General features: G+C 36.2%; 1 protein-coding gene across 7 annotated transcripts in view; it reads left to right on the top strand.

The window, feature by feature from the left end:
* Window positions 1–26578, top strand: part of SLC44A5 (solute carrier family 44 member 5) — a 419902-nt gene extending 393324 nt beyond the window's left edge. For 5 of the 7 annotated variants that reach the window (XM_032302977.1, XM_032302974.1, XM_032302973.1 and 2 more), the window contains 6 exons: window positions 12817–12920; window positions 13973–14046; window positions 14655–14725; window positions 14846–14934; window positions 16480–16564; window positions 19650–20154. In XM_032302977.1, coding sequence (XP_032158868.1) covers window positions 12817–12920; window positions 13973–14046; window positions 14655–14725; window positions 14846–14934; window positions 16480–16564; window positions 19650–19762 — 536 coding nt within the window. In that variant the 3' untranslated portion in view covers window positions 19763–20154. Of the gene's footprint in view, window positions 1–12816; window positions 12921–13972; window positions 14047–14654; window positions 14726–14845; window positions 14935–16479; window positions 16565–18862; window positions 18933–19649; window positions 20155–23304; window positions 23442–26330 lie in introns of those variants that run through there. The other 2 variants (XR_004276315.1, XM_032302976.1) reach the window with 2 other exon arrangements.
* Window positions 26579–27214: the final 636 nt, after the last annotated feature.

The following is a 27214-nucleotide window of genomic DNA, read 5'->3' on the forward strand; positions in this document are numbered from 1 at the left end:
TATAATACCCACCACCTGGCTTATTATTAATTGCCAAAACAGTCTTCAAACATAGCTAACTTGGACATTCCCTGTACATGATTTTAAAAATTAGTATCAAGCTACAGTAATCAAACAGTGTGGTGCTACCATAAGGACAGACACATAGAACTGGAATAGAATAGAAACCCCAAAATTAATCCTCATACATAAGGCCAATCAATGGGGAAAGGACAGTTTTCTCAACTAACATTACTAGAAAAATGGATATCTACCTGCAAAAGAATAAAGTTGGACCCTTACACAATATACAAAAGTTAATTCAAAAAATGGATCAAAGACTTAAAAGCTAAAATGGAAGTAAAACTCTGAGAAGAAAGCATAGGAGGAAATCTTTAGGATGTTGGATTTGATGAAGATCTCTTAGCACAGGTAATAAAAGAAAAAAAACCAGACTTTATATACATGCACAAAGTCTGTGTATCAAACGACACTATTAAGAGAATGAAAAGACAACCCATAAAATAGGAAAAAATATTTGCAAGTCATTTGACAGATAAACAACTGTTATTCAGAATATATAAAGAGCTTCCACGGTGGCAAGATGATGGAAGAACAGGGGACCTTATATCATCTGGTCCCTTGACATTAGCTGGATATCTGTTGAACCATTCTGAACATCCATGAATTCATCCTGAGATGTAAGAAAAATAAGTCTGGAACTCTATGAGTAGAAAAGCAACTGTATTTTGCAAGGTAGGAGATATGGAGACATCAATCTGCAGGGAGATATTGGAACATAAATGGAGGAAGAGGGAGCCTCCATAAGCCAGCTACTGGAAAACGATACAGCCCCAGAGGACAAAATTGGAAACCTTAGAAATCTGCTCCAGTGAGCAGATTTCCTGACTGGAGCAGATTTCCTGTCTGAAAGGGGCTCAGGGGATGAAAAGAGCAGAATTCTAGGTGGGTCATTGTGGTCTCAGGATCCCAGGAGTCACAGAATGAATGGGGTATCTGAACTGGTAGAGTGCCCAAGCAGTAGAGTGGGGAAACTGGTTATAGTCAGTGAGCCCAGGAGGGGACTTTTAGCCCAGGTCATCATAAACTGCAAGCCAGGCTGGTTGGGTGACCACTCTGCCTGAGCACCCTGAAAAGAACTGGAACATGTAGCCATTTGCCTTACCCCAGAAGGGGCCAAAAGGCTGCACACATGACTGAACAATAGCTCTCAAGGTGGCAGCCCTGGAAAGGACAGTACGGTGACACCCAGCAGTCCCCTGGGAGCAGTGGAGCAGGTTATGCACATGAGCCTGCAACTACTCTCAGTCCCTGGGCACACAAAAGGCAGTGACACAGGCCCCTTGGGTACCTGCCAGGAGGATTACAGTGGGCATGCACTAAAAGAGACTGTGAGATGGGCACACACAAAACTGAAGTCTATTTGTCCTAGAGGTTTTATTGAAAGAGGGGACTACAGTCTTCCAGCTCTGGGGCTGGGGATCTGGGCACATCTAAAGAGGTGCAGAAAGCCTCTAAGGAACAAAAGCCACACAGAGGACCAGCTTACACTGAGCCCAGCGCCCTGGCAAAGGGCCATGCAAATCCAACCAAGCAAAGACCTGAGAAGCTGCACAGCAGGCCCCACCCTAGGAGGTAATCTGGAAGAACAGGTACAAACTAGGTTACCGATCCCACAAGATTGTAAAATTCCAGAGCCAGGGGAAAATAGTATATTGAGCTCGAGGTTCATTCTCATGATTTGGTTATCATTCAGTTTTAAAATTTTCCATTTCTTTTTTTTTTTAACTTTCCCCCATTTCAACTAGTTTCTTATTTTATCAACTTATTTATTTGTTTATTTATTTTTAAGATTTTATTTATTTAACAGAGAGAGACACAGTTAGAGAGGGAAAACAAGCACAGAGAGTGGGAGAGGGAGAAGCAGATTTCCTGTCAAGCAGGGAGCCCAATGTGGGGCTCGATCCGCGGCATCATGACCCGAGCCAAAGGCAGATGCTTAACAATTGAGCCACCCAGGCACCCTCCCAACTTATGTTTTCAAGTCACTTTTTAACTTTTTCTTTTACATATATGTTTAATAGATATATGCTTCATTTAATCCTTATCTTCACTCTATTCAATTTTATTTTTGTGTATAGGTAAGAACTTATCTATATAAACCAATTAATAAGCAAAATAAAGAAACACATTGATAATAATATATTAATAATAAGGAACTTGTACACCCCACTCACAGCGATGGTCAGATCATCTAAGCAGAAGATCAACAAAGAAACAAGAGCTTTGAATGACACACTAGGCCAGATGGACTTCACAGATATGTAGGGAACATTCCATCCTAAAACAACAAAATACTCATTATTCTCAATAGAACTTTCTCATAGAACTTTCTCTAGTACAGACCACATACTGGGTCATAAAATAAATCTCAACTGATACCAAAAGACTGAGATTATCCCCTGCATATTTTTTGACCCTAGTGCTTTGAAACTTGAACTCAATCACAAGAGGAAATTTGGAAGGAGCTCAAACACTTGGAGGTTAAGGAACATCCTGCTAAAGCATGAAAGGTCAACCAGGAAATTAAAGAAGAACTTAAATGATTCCATGAATCATTTCAAACCAGTGAAATGAAATGAAACCAGTGAAAATGAAAACACATTGGATCAAAACCTATGGGATACTGTAAAGGCAGTCCTAGGAAGAGAATACATAACCATCCAAGCCTCTCTCAAAAAATTAGAAAAATCCCAAAGATACAAGCTAACCTTACACTCAAAAGACCTAGAGAAAGAACAGCAAATAAATCCTAAACAAACAGAAGAGAAATAATAAAGATTCGAGCAGAAAACAATGAAATAGAAACCAGAAAATCAGTAGAACTGATTAACAAAACTAGAGGCTGATTCTTTGAAAGAATTAAAAGATCAATAAGCTTCTAGCCAGATTTATCCAAAAGAAAAGAGAAAGAACCCAAATTAATACAATCATGAATGAAACGGGAGAAGAACAACACAAGGGAATAGACAATTGTAAGAACATATTATGAGCAACTATATGCCAACAAATTAGGCAATCTGGAAGGAAGAAATGGATGTATTCCTGGAAACTTTTGAACTACCAAAACTGAAAAAGGAAGAAACAGAAAATCTGGAAAGACCAATATCCAGCAAGGAAAATGAAGCAGTAATCAAAAATCTCCCAACACATGAGTCCAGGGCCAATGGCTTCCCAGGGGGAATTCTACCTAACATTTAAAAAAGAAATAATACCTATTCTTCTGAAGCTGTTTCAAAAAATTGAAATGGAAGGAAAACTTCCAAACTCATTCTATGAGGCCAACATTACCTTGATCCCCAAACCAGAAAAAGACCCCATCAAAAAGAGAATTACAGACCAATATCCCATCATCCCTAATGAACATGGATGCCAAAATACTTACCAAGATACTAGCCCATAGGATCCAATAGTACATTAAAAGGATTATTCACCATGACCAAGTGGGATTTATTCCTGGGATGAAATGGTGGTTCGATATCCCCAAATCAATCAATGTGATACACCACATTAATAAAAGAAAAGGTAAGAACCATATGATCCTCTCATTTGCTGCAGAAAAAGCTTTTGACAAAATATGGCATCCTTTTTTGATTAAAACTCCTCACGGTGGGGAAAAAAAAAAAAAAAACTCCTCACAGTGTAGGGATAAAGGGTACATACCTCAATATCATAAAAGTCATATATGAAAAGCCCACAAGAAATGTCATTCTCAATGGGGAAAAAAATGAGAGCTTTTCCCTTAATGTCATGAACACAACAGGAATGCCCACTCTCACTACTATTGTTCAACATAGTATTAGAAGTCCAGCTTTAGCAGTTAGACAACAAAAGGAAATAAAAGCCATTCAAATTGGCAAAGAAGTCACTCTCTCACTCTTTACAGATGACATGATACTTTATGTGGAAAACCCGAAAGACCCCACCCCAACATTGCTAGAACTCATACAGCAATTCAGCAATGTGGCAGGATACAAAATCAATGCACAGAAATCACTTGCATTTCTATACACTAACTATGTGACTGAAGAAAGAGAAATTAAGCAATCAATTACATTTACAGTTGTACCAAAAACCATAAGATGCCTTGGGATAAACCTAACCAAAGAAGTAAAGATCTGTACTCTAAAAACTACAGGACACTTAGGAAGGAAATTGAGGGAGACACAAAGAGATGGAAAAGATTCCATGCTCATCCATTGGAAAAAGAAACATTGTTAAAATGTCTCTGTTGCCCAGAGCAATCTACACATTCAATGCAATCCCCATCAAAATACCATCGATATTGTTCAAGCTGGAACAGACAGTCCTAAAATTTGTATGGAACCACAAAAGACCCCAAACAGCCAAAGCAAACTTGAAAAAGAAAAGCAAAGCTGGTGGCATCACAATGCTGGACTTCAAGCTACATTACAAAGCCATTATCATCAAGACAGTATGATACTGGCACAAAAAAAGACACATAGATCATTAGAACAGAGTAGAGAGCCCAGAAATGGACCCACAACTCTATGGTCAACCAATATTTGGACAAGCAGAAAGGAATGTCCAATGGAAAAAAGATAGTCTCTTCAACAAATGGTGTTGGGAAAATTGGACAGCCATAAGCAGAAGAATTAAACTGGACCATTTCCTTATGCCACACACAAAAGCAGACTCAAAATGGATGAAAGACTTAATGTGAGACAGGAATCCACCAAAATCCTTAAGGAGAGCACAGGCTCTCAACCTCTTCAACCTTGGCTGCAGCAACTTCTTGCAATACACTTCTTCAAAGGCAAGGGAAACAAAGGCAAAAATGAACTATTAGGACTTCATCAAGACAAAAACCTTCTGCACAGCAAAGGAAACAGTCAACAAAACTAAAAGGCAACCTACAGAGTAGAAGATTTTTGCAAATGACAAAGGGCTGGTATCCAAGAGCTAGAAAGAACTTATCAAACCCAACACCCAAAAACCAAATAATCTATTCGAGAAATGGCCAGAAGACATGAATAGACGCTTCTCCAAAGAAGACATATGGATGGCCAGGAGATATATGAGAAAATGTTCCATATCACTTGTCATGGGGGAAGTACAAATCAAAACCATAATTAGAATGGCTAAAATTAATAAGACAGGAAACAACAAATGTTGCCAAGGATATGGAGAACAGGTAACACCCTTATACTCTTGGTGGGAATGCAAGCTGGTGCAGCCACTCTGGAAAACAGTATGAAGGTTCCTCAAGAAGTTAAAAATAGAGTTACCCAATGACCTGGAGGTTGCACTACTGGGTATTTACTCCAAAGATACAGATGTAGTGAAAAGATGGGGTTACCTGCATCCCAATGTTCATAGCAGCAATGTCCATAATAGCCAAACTGCGGAAGGAGACAAAATGTCCTTCAACAGATGAATGGATAAAGATGTGGTTCATCTATATAATGGAATATTACTCAGCCATCAGAAAGGAGGAATACCTACCATTTACTTCAACATGGATAGAACTCCAGGGTATTGTGCTGAGTGAGGTGAGTCAGTTAGAAAAAGACAATTATGATATGGTTTAACTCATAGGTAGAATATAAGAAATACTGCAGGAGATCACAGGAAGGGAGGGAAAACTAAATGGGAAGAAATCAGAGAGCAAGACAAACTTTGAGAGACTCTGGACTCCAGGAGACAAACTGAGGGTTACAGAAGGGAGGTGGGTGGGGGGATGTGGTAACTAGGTGACGGGTATTAAAGAGGGCATGTGTTACGATGAGCACTGGGTGTTATATGCAACTAATGAATCACTGAAAACTACATCAACATAGGAGTACAGGTATCTCATTGACATAGTGATTTCATTTTCTTTGGATATGTAGTTCTATTTTTAAATTTTTTGAGGAACTTCCATACTGTTTTCCATAGTGGACACACCAATTTACCTTCCCACCCACAGTATACAAGAGTTCCCTTTTCTCCACATCCTCATCTTTTATCTTTGGATAATAGACATCCTATCATCTACCTTGTTGTGGTTTTCATTTGCATTTCTCTGTTGAGCAGTAATGTTGAGCACCATTTCATGTACTTATTGGCCATCTGTATGTCTTCTTTGGAAAAATGTCTCTTTGGGTCCTTTACCCATTTTTTAAAAATTGGGTTATTGGTGTTTTTCCTATTGAGTTCTATGAGTTCCTTGTATATTTTGGATAGTAACTCACCATCACATATATGGTTTGCAAATAATTTCTCATTCCATGGGTTGCCTTTTTATTTTGTTGATGGTTTTCTTTGCTATGCAGAAGCTTTTTACTTTGATGTAGTCTCACTAGTTTATTTTTGCTTTTGTTGCCCTTGCTTTTAGCATCAAATCCAAACAGGCATTGCTAAGACCAATGTCTTGTTTTCTTCTAGGAGTTTTATGGTTTCAGATTTCCATTCAAATCTTTAATCCATTTTGAATTGTTTTGTGTGATGTAAGAGTCCAATTTTATTCTTTTGTATGTGGACATTCAGTTTTCCCAGAACATTGAATTGAAGAGACTAGCCTTTCTCCATTGTATATTATTTACTTCTTTTTTGCAAATTAATTGACCATATATGTATGCATGTATGTGTGTGTGTGTGTGTGTGTGTGTGTGTGTGTGTGTATTTCTGGGTTCTCTATTCTGTTCCATTCATTTGTGTGTCTCTTTCTTTCCCAACACTATAATATTTTGATTATCATGCTTCATAATATAGTCTGAAATCAGGAGATGTAATGCTTTCAGTTTTATTCTTCTTTCAGATTGCTTTGGCTATTCAGAGTCTTTTATGATTCCAAACAAATTTTAGGACTGTTTTTCCTATTTCTGTGGAAAATGCCATTGGAATTTTGATAGGTATTGCATTGATTTTAATTGTTTGGGGTATTATGGACACTTAACAATATTATTTTTTCCAAGCAATGATCATAGGATATTTTTTCACTTATTTGTCTTTATTTCATCAATGGCTTACAGTTTTCAATGCACAAGTAATTCCCTACCTTAGTTAATTTTCCCCTAGGTATTTTCTTGTTTTTGATACAGTTGTAAATGGGATTATCTTCTTAATTTCTCTTTTCAATAATTAGTTGTTATTATGTAGAAATGCAGCTGAGTTTATATATTGACTACCTTTCCTGCAACTTCACTGAATTCATTTATTAGTTTTAATAGGATGGGGTGTTCTGGCGGTATTTTTTGTTTTGTTTTTGGTGGACTCTAGGGTTTTCTATAAATAATATCATTTGATCTGCAAAGACAATTTTACTTCTTCTTTTAGAGTTTTAATTTCTTTTTCTTGCCTAATTGCTCTGACTAGGACTTCTAGTATTATATTGAATAAAAATGGCAAGAGTGGACATCCTTGTCTTATTCCTCATTTCAGAAAAAAAGTTTTCAACTTTTTACCATTGAGTATCATGTTAGTTGTGGCCTTGCTGTATGTGGTTTTCATTATTTTAAGGCATTCTATAATAAATTTATTGAGTTTTTATCATGAAAGAAGGCTAAATTTTGTCAAGTGAATTTTCTGCATCTACCAAGATGTCCATGATTTGGATCCTTCATTTTGTTAATATGGTACATCACATTTATTGATTTGCATATATTGAGCCATCCTTACATCTCTTGGTAAATCCACTTGTTCTTGGTGTATGATCCTTTTACTGTACTGCTGAATTCAGTTCACTAATATTTTGTTAAGAATTTTTGCATTTATGATCATTAGGGATATTGGTCTATAATTTTCTCTTAGTGTAGTGTCTTTCTTGCTTTGATTATCAGAGTGATGCTGGCCTTGTAAAATGAATTTGGAAATGTTTCTCTTATTCAGTTTTTTAGAAGAGTTTGAGAAGGATTAATATTAATTCTTCTTTAAATGTCTGATAGAATTTACCAGTAAAGCCATCTAGTTGTGGCCTTTGTTTGTTAGAAAGTTTTTGATTATTGATTCAAAATCCTTACTAGTAATTGGTCTTTACAGATTTTCTATTTCATCATAATCCAGTCTTACTAGGTTGTGTATCTGTAGGAATTTATGCATTTCTTCTAGGTTATCTAATTTTTGCACAACTGTTCATAGTAGTCTCTTATGATCCTTTGTACTTCTGTGGTATTGATTGTAATACCCGTTCTTTCATTTCTGAAATGAAATGCTCCTCTTTGTTCCTTTCTAACTAAAGTTTGTTAATTTTGTTTATCTTTTCAGAAAACCAATGATTATTTCCAATGGTGTTTTCTATGGTCTTCTTAATTTCTATTTCATCTATTTCCACTCTGAAATTTCCCTTCTCTTTCCTTCTACTAATTTGTGCTCATTTGTTCTTCTTTTTCTACTTCTTTAAGGTGTAAAGTCAGATTGATATATTTTGTTTTTCTTAATATAGGTGTTCATTGCTATGAACCTTCTTCTTTGAATTACTTTTGCTGCATTCCATATGTTGGCATGCTGTGTTTCCAGTTTTGTCTCAAGATACTCTTTGATTTCCTCTTTGGCTCATTGGTTGTTCTGTAGTATGTAGTTAAATCTCCACACACTGGTGAATTTTCCAGTTTTCTTCCCGTAATTGATTTCTAGTTTCAAACCACTGTGGTTGGAGGAGGTTCTTGATATTATTTCAGTCTTATATTTATTAAGACCTGTTTTGTGGTCTAGCAATGATCTATCCTGGACAGTGTTCCATTTGCACTTGAGAAGAATGTATATTCTGCTGTGTTTGGAAGGACTGTATTGTAAATGTCTAATCTGTCTGGTCAATGTACAGTTTAAGTCCAGTACTTCCTTCTCTTCTATCTGGATGATCTGTTGTTGAAAGTGGGGTATTGAAATCCTCTAGTATTAATATATTGCTATATATGTTCCCCTTAATATCTGTTTATATTTTGCTTTGTATATTTTGGTGTTCCAATGTTGGGTACATGAGTATTTATGATTTTTATATTCTTTTGATGAATAGACTCCTTTATCACAGTATAATGACCTTTATGTTAGTTTTTTGGCTTAACTATTTTTGGCTTAACCAAACTCCTTTTGGTTTCCATTTGCATGAAAAAATTTTTTCCAATCCTTCACTTTCATCCTTTATGTGTTTTTACAGGTGAAGTGAGACTTATAGGTAGCTTATAACTGAGGGTTTTTTTTTTTTTTTAATACACTCAGACACTTTGTGTCTTCTGGTTGGAGAATTTCATTCACTTATAGATAATTATGGACTTAGTATTGCTATTTTGTTGATTGTTTTCTGGCTGTTTTATATCTTAAATAAAATATCTTGTATCTATTTTAAGCTGATAACTTAATTTCAAATGTGTACAAAATCTCTGCATTTTTACACTTTCCCCACATTAATGCTACATTTTTGATGATTACGATTTACCTCTTTTTATGTTGTGTATCCATTAACAACTTGCTGTAGTTACAGTTATCTTTAACACTTTGTATTTTAATCCTTATACTAGAATTGTGATTTACTTGCTACCATTAGTTTGAGTATTCTGAATTTAACTATACATCTACCTTTTACTAGTGAATTTTATACTTCCACATATTTTCATGTTACTAATTAGCTCCTTTGTTTCAGCTTAAAAAACTCCCTTTGACATTTCTTGTAAGGCTGACTAGGGAGGATGAACTCTTCAGCTTTTATTTGTCTGGAAAACTTTACCCTTCGATTCTGAAGGACAGTTTGGCCCCATAGAGTTTCTTGCTTTGCAGTTTTTTTCCTTCATCACTTTGAATATATCATCCCACTCTTTTCTGGCCTACAAAATTTCTGCTGAAAAACTCACTTTTCTGTGACTTTTTTTTTATCCCCAAAAAAGTAGAAGTCACTTTTCTCCTGCTGCCTTTAATTGCCTTTCAGCTTCTGAAAATTTATGTGTTTGTGTTTCAATATGGATCTCTTTAGATTCATCTTTTTGAGATTCTTTAGACTTTCTGGATCTGAATGTCTGTTTGTTTCTACAGATTAAGGAAATGTACAGCCATTATTTCTTCAGTTAAGCTTTCTGCACCTTTCTCTCTCTCTCTCTCTCTTCTCCTTCTGGGACCTCCAATTTGGTCTGCTTGTTGGTGTCCAATAAATACATGCCTCTCTCCATTCTTTTTCCCTTTTGCTTCTCTAATTGGATGAATTCCACTTCCTTGTCTTTGAATTTGTTGATTCTTTCCTCTGCTTGATCTGGTCTGCTATTAAAACCCTCTATTGAATTTTTTAAGTCTGTTATTGTATTCTTTGGTTCTATAAATTCTGTTTAGTGCTTTTTTTATATTTTCTGTCCCTTTGTTAAAATTATCAATGTTCATGCATTGTTCCCCTGACCTTGATGAGCATCTTTATGGCCATTATTTCAAACCCTATCAGGTAGACCACTTACTTCTGAAATATCGGTTTCTAGAGATTTATCCTGTTTTTTTATTTGGAATATATTCTCTTCTTTCTTCATTTTTTTCTTGAGTCTCTATGGTGGATTCATTGTATTAGATAAAACAGTCACTTCTCCCAGTCTTAACAGACTGGTCTTATACAGGAGATGAATTTCATCAATCAGCCAAGCTCAAGCTTCTAGGTCTCTCAGGCATTTGTGATTCTCCTAGCCACCAGATTCTTAATGTTCCCCAACAGCTGAATATGTGCCAAGACCTCAGTGTTCCAAAGAGAAAGATCACAGTCAGAACCTATATGCAGGCTAAATTAGAAGCCAGACCCTCAGGCAGTAGGTGGGAAAGTATGCAGGTAAGGCTCTTCCACAGAGAAACTAAGAAGTAGGTATTTGCCTATTCCTTCTGCACTGAGCCAGGGTGTGTATCCATGCTGGGATTGGAGGAGGGTGCTCCTGCACCACTTAAAAACTGCTTATTTGTTTGTTATAGTCCTGTAGGACTTTTCAGTGCAACCCCCATTGGCAATCAGAGCCAGGGAAGGTGTGGACCATCCTCAGGCAGCAACTGTAAAAACTAGGGCAGTAGGTATGTGTAAAGTCTCCTTCTAATAGTGGCCTAAGTATATAATTGGAGTTAGCTAGAGGGAGAAAGTAGTAGAAGTGCCCACTAGCTCCCCTGGACAACTCCATTAAGGACTGTAACTAACAACTAGATATGTGCAAATTATAAACCAGACCCTCAGGCGGTGGGCTGTAAAGTATGTAGTCCACTCCCTTCCAGGAAAAGACTGAAAAATGGACCCTTTTTTTTCCCCTGCTTCCTCTGTACTAAGCCTCTTGGAGGACAGCCACAGTGAGTGCTAGCATGTAAAGAACTAGCTTTGTTTTCTGTGGTGCTATGGGACTTGTGGTTATAAACTCCACTGGCTTTCAGAGCTAGGAATTTGGGGCACTTGTCCCTTGGGTGAGAACCTTAAAAGTTGGAATCCTTTATGTCCTGTCCAAATGCTTTTCTCCTCAGGAAGAGGCTGAGAGTTGGGGGTATCTTCCTTATAGTATGGTTCTGTGCCAGAAATGGGTTTACAATATGTTTGTCTCATCTTTCCTACCCATTTCACTGTGGTTATTTTTTTTAGTTGCCGGATGTGGTAGGAGTCAATCAGCTAGTTTCCAGTTTTTTTGCCACGGATATTGTTCCGTGAGTAGCTGTACTTTATGTGCATCTGTGGAAGGAGGGAAGTTCAGGGGCCTCCTATGTCACCACCTTGGTCCCTTCTACAAAGGAATGGCATATACATTGCTCCAAAGAAGATATACAAATGGCGAATAAGCACATGGAAAGATGCTCCGTATAATTCATTAAGGAAATGCAAATCAAAATCATAATAAGGTTACCACTTCACATCCATTGGAATGGCTACTATTTTTAAAAAATGTAAAATAACAAGTATTTGTAGGATGAGGATAAGCTGGGAACCTTTGTGTATTGTTGCTAGAAATGTAAAATGGTATAGCCGTTATGGAGAACATTACGATGATCCTTCAGAAAGTTACAAGTTTGAGTATAGATATATACTCAAAAGAATTGAAAACAGGGACTCAAATACTTGCATACAAGTATTCACGATAGCATTATTCTCAGTAGCTAAAAGGTAGAAACAACCCAAATTTCCATGAACAGATAAAGGATAAGCAAAATGTGATATATACATGCAATGGAATGTTGTTCAGCTTTAAAACAGAATGAAATGATGAACCTTGAAAACCTTGTTAAGTGAAATAAGACACAAAAGGATAAATATTATATCATTCCACTTATATGAGGTGTCCAGAAGAAGCAAATTCATACAAACTGCAATAGAAGTTATCAGGGGCTTAGGGAAGAGGAGAATGAGAAGTTATTGTTTAAGAGGTACAGAGTTTCTATTTGAGATGATAAGTTCTAGAAATGGTTAGTGATGATGATTGTGCAACACTGTGAATGCACTTAATGGATTGAATTGAATTGACTTGTACAATATTGTACATAATTGAATAGTACACTTAAAATAGTTAAAACAGTAGCTGTATATTTTATCAAATTTTTTTTAAAAGCCTATTTTTTTAAAAGATTTTATTTATTTACTTGACAGACAGAGATCACAAGTAGGCAGAGAGGCAGGCAGAGAGAGAGGAGGAAGAAGGCTCCCTGCTGAGCAGAGAGCCCAATGTGGGGCTCAATCCTAGGACCCTGGGATCATGACCTGAGCCGAAGGCAGAGGTTCAACCCACTGAGCCACCCAGGCGCCCCTAAAAAGCCTATTTTTAAAATTTTTGTTTTTTGATCATAAAGTTTAGTTACAAATCATTAATAGATTTGAATATTTCATTTTCATAGAGGCCCAGAACAACGTTTGTAAATTTCTACAGTGCTGCCTAAAATGCTGTTTCTGGTGTTTGGAAAGAATGGTAAAGTTTTTTAACAGAAATGCCTATGTTATGGTAAGTAGATTATTTTTTATTTACTGATTTCTTCTTTGCAAACCCAAACCCCATTTGCACATTTCCATCTCTAACACTTTTTACCTCATGCAGGTGAATTTATCACCATGTCGATACAAGGATTTGTGATTCCCATGTATGATTCAGAGCTATGCTTTCCTAGTTGAGATAACATCTAAACTGTACTTCATTATTACTGTTAATATCTTTTTAAAGAGGGAAAATATTATTTACCTTAGAAATTTTTAAATATGCTAGATTGAAAAGATTTTGTGTGTCTTTGACATTGTTTAGTGGAAGGAGAGGTTAGTCTGTATTCCACTCTGAGAAAAAAAAAGTCTTTCTAATTCTGGGACTTACATATTTCTAGGGAATGGTCTATTTCTTCTTGTAAATCTTATGTTGAAATGTGTGGGAATCGATAAGGCCTAACTAAAGTGTTACTTCTTTCCTATGGGGAATATGGAGATTTTTAAAAACAGGGGTTCCAAAAACATAATTCTTCTAAAATTTAGTAACTACAACCTTATGATCCTTGCTGATTATCACCATGACACAGAATCTGCAGGGGTGATTCAAATAGTCCTGAAGATTTAAATAGTCATTAATTTACCTCCAGTAGGAATACTGTATTGAGCCTTTTAATCAATAAATCAATGTATTGAAAGGTGTTGTTTTCCTGAGACTAACCTTTAAAGTAAATGCTGCAACATTTTTCCTATTCACAACAGACCCTACCTAGCCCAGACACTTCAAAGACAGAAACCATAACCTGGGATTTGAGAAAAAGATCTACTTCTGTGTGAATTCCCATGGAGTTAACAGGCATATAGCATCTAAAGCACACCTTATTGTAAATGCCCCTGACAGCTGTGCAGAGTTGAGGATGTACAGTTCTCTGGTCTCACATGTACCCAAAGGCTAGAAAGAGGAATGACAGTAGCAGGCTGGGTGATAAAAGAGAATTAATTCATTTTCCTGTCATTGGATTGTCTGTTGGTCTTGTTAGGGCATGTTACTGACTCCAGAATAATAACAACTGTTTTCCTCAGATTGCAATATATGGCAAAAACTTCTGCAGGTCAGCAAGAGATGCTTTCAATCTGCTGATGAGAAATGTTTTAAAGTAAGTAATCAGGTTGAATTTGCAAAAGAAAATTTGGTGAACCTTGAGCATCAAATACTTCACATGGGATTTAAATTGATGGTGATCTTATTAGACATGAATATTATATTTCAATTGGATAGATTTAAATCTCTCTCACACTACTTCTTTTTGTATCTTAGAATGTTGCTTCTATCATCCATCTACATCTTCATACTCACTGGCATTTTATTGATTTTTATTATCCCTTCTGCTCAAGAAAGTCTCCACACAAACATCATGTCTCTGACCATTTCCTTCTCCCCAAATTGACAGAGTGAGCAAAAGCAGGGAAGAAATTAAACCTTCTCAAAATTCAGGGTGTCTTACTTGGGCTTTGAAACAGAGGCTGACATATCTAATTATGCCAGATAGCCCTACAATGCCATCTTCTGTTTACTTCATCAAAAATAAATCAGAACTTCATTTGGGAGGTCTACCTTCATTTCTTGCATTTAACAAAGGCTAAATAAAATTTTCAGCAAAGACATATCAAAACGAGCTCATGAATTATTTACTCTCATAAATTTCAAGTGACAAATGTAATTTAAACACAAAATTATACTTTCTTTTTTTTTTCTGATTCTCAGAGTTGCAGTTATGGATAAAGTTACAGACTTTGTACTAATCCTGGGGAAAATTCTAGTTGCTGGATGTATAGGTAAGTGATAATAATAAATATAGTAGTAAGTCTAAAAGGTACTTGGAAAAACTCCTTTTCTATAAAAAACTATGTTTCTTTGCAAATACATAATATGCATGTTCTGCCTGCCCAATGTAGGTGTGCTGGCCTTTTTACTCTTCACACACAGATTGCCAACGATGATAGAAGGACCGACATCTTTAAATTACTACTGGGTACCTTTGCTGGTAAGATCTGGTGTCTTAGTCAGTTCAAGCGTCTATAATAAAAATATCATAGATTGGATGGCTTAAGCAAGAATTTATTCCTCACGGTTCTGAAGGCTGAGAAGTCCAAGATTAAGGTGCCCACAGATTCAGTTCCTGGTGAGAGCTCTCCTCCCGGTTTGCAAAGAGACACCACCCCCCCACCCCCCCACCCCCCCATCTCACTATATCCTAACATGGTGGAGAGAGATCTCATCATCTCTCCTATCTCGTCTTTTAAGGGCACTAATCCCATTCATGAGGGCTCCACCCTCATGACCTACTTACCTCCCCAAACCTCACCTCTAGATATCCTCATATTAGGGATTAGGTTCAATATATGCATTTTGAGAGGACACAATTCATTCATAGCCACTGCATAATATTGACTCTGATTTATCAGAGATGGCAAAAAAAAAAGGGGGGGGACAAGAAAAATAATAATAGTTAAAATTATTGGTCCTACTTTGTGCCAAGCCTTATTCTGTTTCAGATTGGATTGCTTAGAAACAACCTCTGAGACAGGATTGCATGCAGAATGTTTATTAGGAAGTGTTTTCCTGAGATACCCTGGTAACAAGGAAGTGAGGAGGGCAGGCATGGGCAAAGGAAAAAGCTGCAGTTAGAGTGGGGGCCTCAGACATATTGATGGGAATTCTTCTGAAGGAAGAAGTAGGCCTCTGTATGTGGTGGTTGGCCAGGGATTGCCCCCTGGATGGGGGTGTAACCTTGGGTGAGGCAGTTCCTGGCAATAAGGGCAATTCCTAGTGAGGGAAGCCTCTCAGTCTTCTGCAGGCTACATTCCTAACAACTGGAGGAGAGATGTAGCAGTTGGAGAGGACCTGATGGGAGCCTGGCAGCATCTGTAGCAATTAACTCATTCGCTTAATCCATATGCCATGAATACTGTTATTATTCACATTCTCCCCTCGCCCACCAGTAATTTTTTTTTTCAAAGATTTTATCCATTTACTTGACAGAGAGAGATAACAAGTAGGCAGAAAGGCAGGCAGAGAGAGAGAAAGAGAGAGAAGCAGGCTCCCTGCTGAGCAGAGAGCCCGATGTGGGGCTTGAGCCCAGAACCCTGGGATCATGACCCGAGCCGAAGGCAGAGGCTTAACCCACTGAGCCACCCAGGCGCCCCTCACCAGTAATTTTTTATAGGAGGCAGGAGGCACAGTGAGGTTAAGTAACTTGTTGAGTGAGTGCCTGGCAAGTGATTCAACCCCTAGGCAGTGTGTGCTCTTAACTCGCATGCTTTCCTGCCTCAGTTTATAGGATCCTAAATCTGGGGTATTTTTGTAGGCATTGGGGATAGTGGTAAGAAAATTAACAGGTAATATAATATATTTAAATCCCAGTGCAAAGTACCCAAAATTGTTATTGGAATATTTTGGGTCTCTATGTTGAAATCTTTTCTACATAGGGTACTTCAAAGTTTCTCATCCTGACTTTCATTTAAAACTGAATTATTGTGCTTCTGGACAAGTTAATGACATCTTCATTTTGTTCTTTACTCATTTGCAGACTGTCATTATTGGATCTTACCTAGTTGCCCATGGATTCTTCAGCGTCTATGCAATGTGTATTGATACAATTTTCATCTGCTTCTGTAAGTTTTCAGTATATGTGTTTTCTCCCTTTGGAGAGTAACTGAAAGATAAGAAGGTTAAGACCCATGTACTTAGCTGGCTTGTGGATTTGCTATGGTTTGGCTGCAACTACCAAATATTGTTTATTTGGAAAGAGACTCTGTTTAGTAGATGCTCTTTAAACCTTAACAGCTGAGAGAATGAAGTTGGCAAAGCACAGGAGAGTCTGCTACTGAAATGAACCTCGGGCTCCACTGCATGGTGTTAGCATGAAACCGTTTTTTTCGTTTCTTAGTATTTTCAAGTTTTAATGATAAATCACAACAGAATCGAATCATTAACAGAACTGAGGACATAACTGGGCTTTGAGACCAGAGTAGAGGAACACTTTGAGGAGAGCTTTTATAATTCTGATAAAGCCAAGCTGGCAATGGTTTCAGAGACACATAGAGCCAATTCACACTATATTCCCTGAGGGGAATGTCTGGGAAACAGCTCGATCATTCTGATGCTTAGAGTTAAAATACTTCTTGCGAGCTTTCATCACTGACTTATTTCTGTGCCTCTATGTGGCATTTGTAGCTCATAATGGATAGGTTTTCTATTAGTATCTCATCTTAAAAGCCTTGGAGAACCTGGTGCCCTAGGAACTTGACCTGGCCCTTACCTTCAGCCTAGAGAAAGGAGGTTCAGCAGGTGAAAGAACAAATTGTTAAGCCCTCCAGCTATGCCCTGTAGAGATTATTTCTCTGGCACCTTGTTCTTAAGAGAAGCAGAGAAAACATTCTATGACAGGTCATTACTGAGTGATCCACTTGTGTAAAATTAACAGTTTATTTTTTGGCATCACTCACGACACCAACTTTACACAGGGGTCAGGGGAGGAGATACTACTAATAAGGAGACATATTCAAGGGGGAAAAAAACAAACATCCTAGAAAGTGGTTTGCCTTTTTTTTTCTTAATATTTAAAAATTATTTTCAGTAGCTGGGCAATTCAGAAATCAAGAAAACTAGACATACTAGTTAGTTCTCTCTCTGGCTATGGACGAAACAGACATGTTTAATCATCTTCTAATGCCACTGTCAGCGGTTTATTAGGAGAAGCCATCTACAAAATGCCACATTCTAATGCTACTGTCAGCGGTTTATTAGGAGACGCCATCTACAAAATGCCACATGAACAAACTTCAGCTCAGGTTGGAGATGGAGGAAGGAGCACAGAATTGTAGTGCCTGAGACAGAGGTCTTAAATTTCAAAGATCTCTTTTTTCATCTCAGATACTAATGATAGCAACAGTGGGAGATCCCTTTAGGATCTTCCCCCTTCTTATAACTGAAAATGTCTCTGAAAATGTATCTTAGGGAATGCACAGAAGCCACTAGCTCCCAATCTTTGGAAGCTTTGGAAAAATCTTACGGATTTTAAATTTGACAAGGATATTAAATTTGAGTGGTAAGAACTGTTTCCCAACTTTTTATGTTAATAATTGCCAGCTTCTGAAAATCAGGTGTAATTTCAGCTTTACTCAATCTTGTGTGTTGAACATGAACAGTTTCCTTCTGGAGACTCTTGTCTTTGAGAATAAAGAACAAGGGATACCAAATTCTATTTCTCCTCCTCCCTAACCTTTACGATCGCAACATCTTACTTTGGAAAACATTCTTCTTAAATGGTGCTATAAGCCAAATTCTGATTGTGTATAACTGTACCCATATAATCTTTATAATTTTTTATATAATCTTTTATAATCTCTTTTTATACTTATTCTCTCGGCTGCCAGATAGCTGGTATTTTTAAAAATGCAAACCATTTGCAAACACTGTGTTTATAGAAACATGGCATCTTTTTAATATTACCAGGCAATGAGAATTTTGGTCCCAGTTTGAGAAAAAAGTAATGTTATTGATGATTATTAATGTGATTCATACCAAGCTTCCTAATAATGCTTCAAGGGTAATAACAATATAGATATACTATATATGATATAGAAATATGGTTAAGGAAGAAAGAACAAAAATGTTTCCATCATATTCACTCCTCAGCTTTCCATTTTGTCTGAGAAAGGTCACTGTGAGGTCCAATGTAAAAAATCTAAATCAGTAATCCAACCATTCCCCCAAAAGGATGAAAAACAATTTAGAATTATTCCATAAATCTATGATTATCTTGTATGTTTTTACATAATATTTCTTATCCTTTGTCAAAATAATGGCTATGAATAACAAAATCTTTAATACACTTAGTGAAAACATAGAGTTAAGTTGTACTTGCATACTTATTGATAGATATTATCTACTGCGAATTCTATCTTTAGGAAGCTTAATTCTGTGCCAACTTCTTACACTTCAGCATCATTTTGGGGCTTTCCCTGAATCACCCGATAGGTATGTGCTCAGTGAACACTCCATCATTTTATTATTAGCCTAGGCAAAGCAGGAAGGTAAATTCATGTGTTATGTGAAGTCAGAAAACACTGCCAATAATTTTCTAATGCAATTCTGAGGAGATTTAAGGCAGGATGACTTATAGTTAAGTAGAACCAGAACCAAACTAGTTGTTCAAGAGGCTGGGTCCTCACCTCATTCTGACTGCTCCAGAGCTTTTGACGTCAGGAGAATCATTTCAATACATGGGTCTCCGTTTCTTCATCTATAATGTTACAGGTATGGACTTTCATTAAAAGTGACTTTGGACTCTGAAATTCAATTACTATTCTACATTTATCACAGACTTTTTATTCAGCTTCCTCTCAGAAGATGTGGCATTTTACCTTTCTGAAATGAACAGTCACAGATTTAGAGATGATTCTGTTGAAAGCACATGAAGGATCTTATTAACCTTTAAACTATATAAATATAAACCTTTAAACTATAAAATAAACCTCTTTGGGCATTGGTGGGATTTAGGAAGTTTCAGTTCTTCCTGGAAGAGATTGAAGTTTCTTACTTGGTCCAGCAATTTAACAGTACTAATTGTCTTATATTTGACTTTCTAACACTAATTTCTCTGATTTTTCCTTGTTTGATTCTCCAATTCATAAAAATACATTTAATTCTGCTGCCGCTTGCTGCTTTTGCCTGCTTTGGCTGCTGCATATACAGGTGAAGATCTGGAAAGAAATGATGGATCCAGAGAAAAACCCTACTACATAGCCCCTACCCTGCACGGAACTCTGAACAAGATGCAACTAGTTCCCCAGAAGCAGAAAGAGTAGAAAAGCTCCAAACAGTGACATTCATTTTTTAAATAGAACTTTTGTAAATTAGATCATTTGTAACTTGAAAATGATGCTTTTGAGTAATGTGACATTTCTGAGCTTATTCCTGAAAAGCCAGAACGTGGTACCACCTGAGGTGACAAGCATTTGATGACAGTAGCCTCTGTGAACTAGGATACTTTATAGACTGTGGTCCCAGCTGAAAAGCAAGGTGTAAATGTCAAACATTTTTAAAGCCTATAGCCAAAAGTGTTTTAAATGAGACGTTTATAACTCAGAGTGCTGTTTCCCACTGAAGCACTTTGCTCGCCTTTCTTTTTATAAATGTATATTTGTAAAGGGTATTCAGGCAATTTTTGAAAGCACTATAAATGTATAGTCAATTAGCCATAAAGAGATGATATAGCTAACCAGCATATGGTACTAAATTTGTAAATATGGTGCTATGGTTATAGCTGCTCCAGCTAGTGGACAGCTTTCTCAACTGTGATTAAACTTGTATAAATGTTTTCCTCGGAAGTATATTTCAGTGTGTGATTCAAGACCATTTGAAACAGAGATGTTAATGTTATACAAGTTCCATAGAGAACTCTGCTAGGTAAAAATTACTGGGGAACCTCATAGCCCACTTTGTTTTAGTGAAATTATATTCATAGTAAAGTTGAATCTGGGTTTTGGGATATCATTTCCAATAATATGAACATCTAGCCACCATGAATATATTCTGAACAAAACTGAAATAGATACATAACTTATACCTTTTGTCTCTAACCCAGATGGAGACCAGTTCCTATTTTCCTATTTCCACCATACAGAAAATTGGAATGGATTTGTTTCAGAAGAGTGATTCTATCTTTCACAAGCATATCTGTTTTTCTAGATGAAAGAGATTTTTTTTTACTTCATTCTACAAAAGGTTTAGTTGTAGCTCAACTTATGTGAGGAAAGAGAAATATGATTAAGACACTACAGATTTTATCCTAAGGAAATACACTACTAGCACTCCACTGTTACCTTTTCTCGTACCTTTATAGGGGTGTACTGTGCATTAGGAAATCTCTCCCTTGAGAGTTTTAGTAGGAAAGTTATTTTTATACTCCATCCTTGCTGGTCACAGCAACAAGCTGGTTGCTGGCAGCCATACCTTAGTCTTTTGCAGAGTGGAGCAGAACATGAATCAGACACTCAAGTACTTTGCCCGTCTACTCCTGTGTGCACACGTGTATGATTTGGCTCACAGTTACCCCAAAGGAACACTGAATCAAGTAGTATCCTTGGGCATTTACACTAAGCTTGTGTATAGGGATTATTTATGTATTGATAGAAAGAAATATGTTGATCTAAGATTGTGGTCGAAATGTGATCTAACTATGATCCATGTATTTAAGAAGAGTCAGAAATGTATCATCGTGTCACAAATTAATTTAATTTATGTGACAAATTAATGTCACAAATTAAAAACCAACTTACTTAATGATCCTGAAGTATGAGAACATAGATTTAGACTGATTCTGATAGCTTAATAGCAAGAAGTCAATGAATATGGAAGATTTTCTAAATAGGTCTTTATAATGGCCACCATCTTGTTCTTGGCTTATTTTCTTGAGATTATTAGAGTCAGAAGTGTCACTTGGCTTCACCTAGTGGCAAAGGGCCTTCACTCTCATTCTCCTTGAAGTATAAATTCAGAGAAGGGTGATAATCTGTCTTTCTGGATGATTATTGTTATCCAACAACACAGAAGTCTCAACCAAGATCTGGTAAATAGTTACTTCTCTTTTTTCTTTTTTTAAATTTTTTTTTAAATTTTTTTAAAGATTTTATTTATTTATTTGACAGGCAGAGATCACAAGTAGGCAGAGAGGCAGGCAGAGAGAGAGGAGGAAGCAGGCTCCCTGCTGAGCAGAGAGCCCAATGTGGGGCTCAATCCCAGGACTCTGGGATCATGACCTGAGCCGAAGGCAGCGGCTTTAATCCACTGAGCCACCCAGGCACCCCAACTTCTCTTTTTTCTTTTTCTCTTCCTTTCTTTTCTTTTTTCTTTTTCTTTTCTTTCTTTCTTTTTTTTTTTTCTTTTTTCTTTTTTTTTTTTTGAGAGCGAGAGAGAGTGCAAGTACACGTGTGTACACACGAGCAGCAGGAAAGAGGAGAGAGAGAGAATCTTAAACAGGTTCCACATCCAGTGCAGAGCCCAGTGCTGGACCTCATGACCCTGAGATTATGACCTGGGCCAAAATCAAGAGTAGGAGGCTTAACCATCTGAGCTACCCAGGTGTCCCAGTTACCTCTCTCTTAAGTGTTGAAAAATGATAGAGAATATATCCTCTTCAGGAGTAGTTGAATGATACATAATGATGAAACAACACAATTCTAATTCTTTTTGGTAGGCATCAGAATCATTCTGAGAACTTCTAATAGACATCTGTGCCCCTTCCCTAACAGATTCTGATATGTTGTGTTTGGGCACGGGGTAGCTTGTGAATTATTATAAAGTTCTCTAGTTGATTCTGATACACATAAAAGTTGGAAAATCACTTGAATAAAATACAAATCAACACGCAAGAAACTAGTTGCCTGTATTATATTCTTTACTGTTTCAGGAGTTAGAAAATTAAGACAAAGATTAATTTGGAGACTTTGAATAATCATAACTACTTCTGTATTTTAGATTCTTGGATTAGGTGTTACATGTTTAATATTATATCTGCTTATCAGACCAAAAAGTTCACTAGAGTAAGAGTGTTCACTGAATTATATGGAGGCACATTCTATAGCTGGTTATAATTTAAGGATATAACCCATGGGTACAAAATCATAAGAAAAGAAATGTCATTTAGCTCAATATTTTTAAATAATTTCTTTACTACTTAAAGGAAGAAGTTTTAACTATATTATGGACCTAGTTCTAGTTAGAAAGAGTTTTCCTCATTAGTTACTTCTTTGTGTAGAAGAGAATAAAAATGAGCATTATTTTTGAAGGAAGAAATTAGAAGCTATTATCTTATAAAGCAATTAAAGTAATTAACTGCAAAACAATATTTTTCAAAACTTGCTGTTTAAGGCTTTGAAATACATTAAAACTTTACAAATCTTTAAAACTGTGCTACCCAAATTGTTGATGGCAAAACAAAAGCAATTTTGAACAAACACAATAATTTAGAAAGTAAATTGAGTACATATTACTTTTCAGGAATTTGAAGGTGAATTTAGAAATTCCGGATGAGGCTTTTTGTTTTTGTTATTTTTGGTTAGTTTGCCATCCGAAAGAAGGTAGAAGTTATTTCCTCAATCATGCCCCTGAGAGGCATGCATTATTGGCAGACTATGATTTCATACACAGAATTAGATGGTATTTTACTAACATGATAACAAGGGCTGCTTGTTTTCTCATAGGTATGTTTATAATGATGATACCAAACTATGCTATTTTTAAAAAGAGAATGTTTTGAACTGCTGTAAAGCAAGTGTGCAGCAGATGGCGACGTTACTTCTCTTACAGTTTTGCTTTGATATTTACTCTGTGCCATTCTTCCTCCTAGTGGAAGATATAGAAAGAAACGATGGTTCTCCTGAAAGGCCCTATTACATGAGTCAGTCTCTGCTGAAGATTTTGAACGAGCCAAATATGCAAACTAAGAAGCATTAGAAGTGCAAACTGTGGTCATCCTGCAGCGCGGTGTGTAACCTAATCTTCATCTGCTGTGTCTGCACAACACTCGTTTCATAAGTGCTTTGTATTTGGGACACTGTATTCACCACCTTGTTGGCTTTTATTTGCATGTTTAATACCAAAGCTTATACTGTAATATGTGAAGCCATCAGAAGTCGCAAGGGAATTGTTAACAACATGGTACATTTTTATACTAAGATCTTTTGTTGTGTAATTCATTTTTAAATACAGTGGCTTGGATGTTTTGAAAACACTATTGAATATGTTCATATTCTTTATATATTACATTGAAAAATGAAGCGTTATTTAAACTGATAGCTCCTAATATATTTTTTAAATTACAACTAAAAGACTTCTGCAGGGAAAATTGGTCAACAAAGTGAAATAGAAAATTTTAAAGTTTTCCCCACTCCTGTTTGACAGTAAATTGGTAAAAGGACTGCCTGCTCCAGATTTTGCTCTCTTTAAGTATAGAATGTTTCCTATTAAACAAATTGCCAATCATCCAGCCTTTACTACTTAGTCCTCTCTGACAAAGTGCCTTACTGGCTGTTTAATATTACCCAGCTTTTGTGGGCAAGTTTACAAACGCTGTTTAAAAAAAAAAAAACAAAAAAACAACCTGCAATGTTTAGTGATTGAAACAAGTCTTCTTGAATTTGTTTTCCTCTTAGCTCACTGGTTAGAAACCACTTGTCATTTCAGTATGTTTGATATCTTCACTATATAGAGTACGTTTTGCAGCATAAACAATTTCCCTTGCGCCTAGTGGACATTCATGAATGTGTACTACACGCAAGAAAAAAAAAAGTGAAAGGTTGCTTGTTAGTTTTTTTTTTTTACTAAAAGTGAAAAGTTTAAAAATCTAGTCTTTTCTATAGTAAATCTTTGAAAATAGGTATAAGATTACATTTCTCAATGTTTTACACAGTTTGAAAAAGGACACCTTGAGAAATTACAAAGGGAAACTTTACCCCTGGAAAGGGTGCTCACAGGTGTCATGTACTGAATCTCTCTGTTTTAAATGATTGTTTATTATCATCAAGAAGTGGTCTATGTATGTTATTTCATTTTTTTAACTTTTGATATGAAATAATCACTTTATTAATAATGTTAACTTTTATTGTGCTAATGTAAAAAGGAACATGATTTCTAATTCAATTTTAAGTAATTTTACTAGTACTACTAACTTTAAAGAAAATGAAGTCAGTTGGTTACTCAGTGTTAAAGTATTCACCCCAAGGGAATGTCAGTCAGATATGATAATTTGTGAAAAAGCCTTGAGAATCAACTGTAAGTTACTATTAGCTTATCTATGATCACATTTGTTTAAATGTGACTTTAGATATTCTTTTATGCCAAAAACAAACTCACATGAGCACATGACAGTCTGAGCTCTATAATCACTGTGTTTCTGCTGTGCAGAAATATTAGGAACATATTGTCTAAATATCTTTGATAACTAAAATGTTTAATATTAAATAAAATTTGTTGTTACTCATCATTTTAAATGTTTTTTTTTCTTCTAATAAAGATTTAGATTAAAAAAAAAAAGCCCTGTCTTTTTATTTCTTTAAGCTAGAAAATGAGAAAAGCTTTAGTTTTTTAAACCTACCACAGGCTGACAGAATCTTCTCTGTATCAACTAAGGGTTTTGTTTATTTATTTTTTTTTTTACTAGATTTATCCTTTTAAAAATTTCCATTTTTCTCTAGCTGTGCATTGTCCAATAACTGTAACTGATAATTTATATGAAGTGAATAGGTAAAAACTAAATGGATAAGAGATGGATTTTTAAAACCCAAACAGTGGCCTAAATTAGTTAGTCTTTGTTTTAATTTACCAAAGGTTTGCTCAGTCCCTCGTTTGGTTTTACCAACACTGGAAGAAGCAAATCTCATTTTAAAGGCAGGGATGAATTTAGAGAAGGTTTAAAATATGTGAACACTAATGATAGTTTTCTAAGACAAGATTAAGTGTACCTATCAATAGCTTATCTTAAGCTAAAAGTTTTCTTTTACATCCAGCTCTTCCTTAACAAATGTGTAAGAATCTGTTTTTTACTTATCTTGTCATCAAAATTAATTTTTCTTTAAAATTTAATGGATTTCTTTCAATGGAAACATCAAATATTCTTGCAGTTTTCAGTGTTCTTTTAAAATGTTCCAAATCTAATTAGATGCTAATACAATTAGTGATTCTTACTAACTTAAAATAAAAATACAGTTTGGTTTCTGGAAGAAATCTAAATTCTACTTTAGATTTTAATAACTCTTACTTTTAGAAGATAAAGCACTAATCCTATTTCTAAAGTGTTTGAAACTAGACTATGATTAGATTTTTCTGTGTTGCCTACAAAGTTTAAGAAGTTTGTAAATCCATACACTACAATTACACTATTAAAAGTTCTGGGGAATCACCAGGCAAAATGCAGTTATTATTTAAACTAATATTGGAAATGGACTCTGTGTAACAATTCTGTATTTTTCTTTTACTGTGTAGATGAATAGCACTCATTCCAATGTATGTTCTTTCACTTTTACAAGTGGTGCCTCAGGAAATTGCTCTTAAACTCTAACCAGGCACAATAATTATCTCCAGTATTATCTGGTTCTGGGCTGGGGAACATGCTTTATAAATCAGTCTTTGTTGGCATAAGATGGACAAAATTGAACTAAAATTATTATTGCAGACCATGGTATATGAAATGGTGTCTTGACATTTTTTCCAGTTTTTTTGCAAATATTATCCTTAATGTTTGTTTTTCAAGTATAGCTATATGATTATAAGAATACAATTCAATAAATTACAGATGAAAATAAATAGCTTACCAATATAGCAGTAATAATTTACTTTCCCAAAGTAATTGTCCATATATCGTGTTTTTTCCGCTAGAACTAACATGGATATTGAAGACTTCTCTGAGGACCTAAGTTACTTCTGGCCCCTGTGAGTCTATACATCTCCCAGAAAACAAAACTATCCCTCACTAAAACAAATGTGATTGATTCACTCATGAAAATTGAGTACCACATTATACAAGGCTTGGACATCAGGATAACATCAAGGTCATGGACTCTCGGGCCAAATTAGCCAACTTCTCCACAACCTTCCAAGAATAAAAGGTAGCTAAAACAGCACAGAATCTGGCAATATCTTTTCTAATGTTTTTTTGTGCTGGGAAGACTGGGGACTGTTATGGCACATTTGAAAGCAATCAAGAGTTCCAGGGAAGATGACAGAGTAGGAAGATTCTAAGCTCATCTCCTCCAGGGGATACAGCCAGATAACACCTACATCAGGGTAAACAACCCAGAAAAGAACCCAAAGACTGACAGAACAGACTCTGCACAACTCAATGTAGAGAAGAGGTCACATCAAAGAGGGTAGGAAGGACAGAGATGCCTTGGGAACTAAACAGACCCATAACAGTACTGTCTGCAGGAGGGAGGGAGGCCCTGGGTATGGAGGGGGAGAGGAGCAAAACTTCACACTAGGCATACTACACATGGGGAACCCGCACAAGAAAGAGGAATCCCTATAACGTTTGGCTTTGAAAAACCAGAGGGGTAGATTTTCCGAGTCTTACAATCAGTGAAGCTTAAAATCTGTAACTTTAAAAATCAGCCCGCTGGCCTCTGGGCAAGTGAGGAGGGCAATAAGAATCTGAGTCCCTACACTTAAAGAGACAGCACAACAAATATCCCCTCAGAGATACTGCACAGATGCTGCAGTATGAAAAAGTCTGGGCTAAAGAAGAGGGAGATTTGTTTATTATC

The sequence above is a fragment of the Mustela erminea genome, chromosome 10, assembly GCF_009829155.1.
Source record: "Mustela erminea isolate mMusErm1 chromosome 10, mMusErm1.Pri, whole genome shotgun sequence".
In the NCBI taxonomy this organism is placed as follows: Eukaryota; Metazoa; Chordata; class Mammalia; order Carnivora; family Mustelidae; genus Mustela; species Mustela erminea.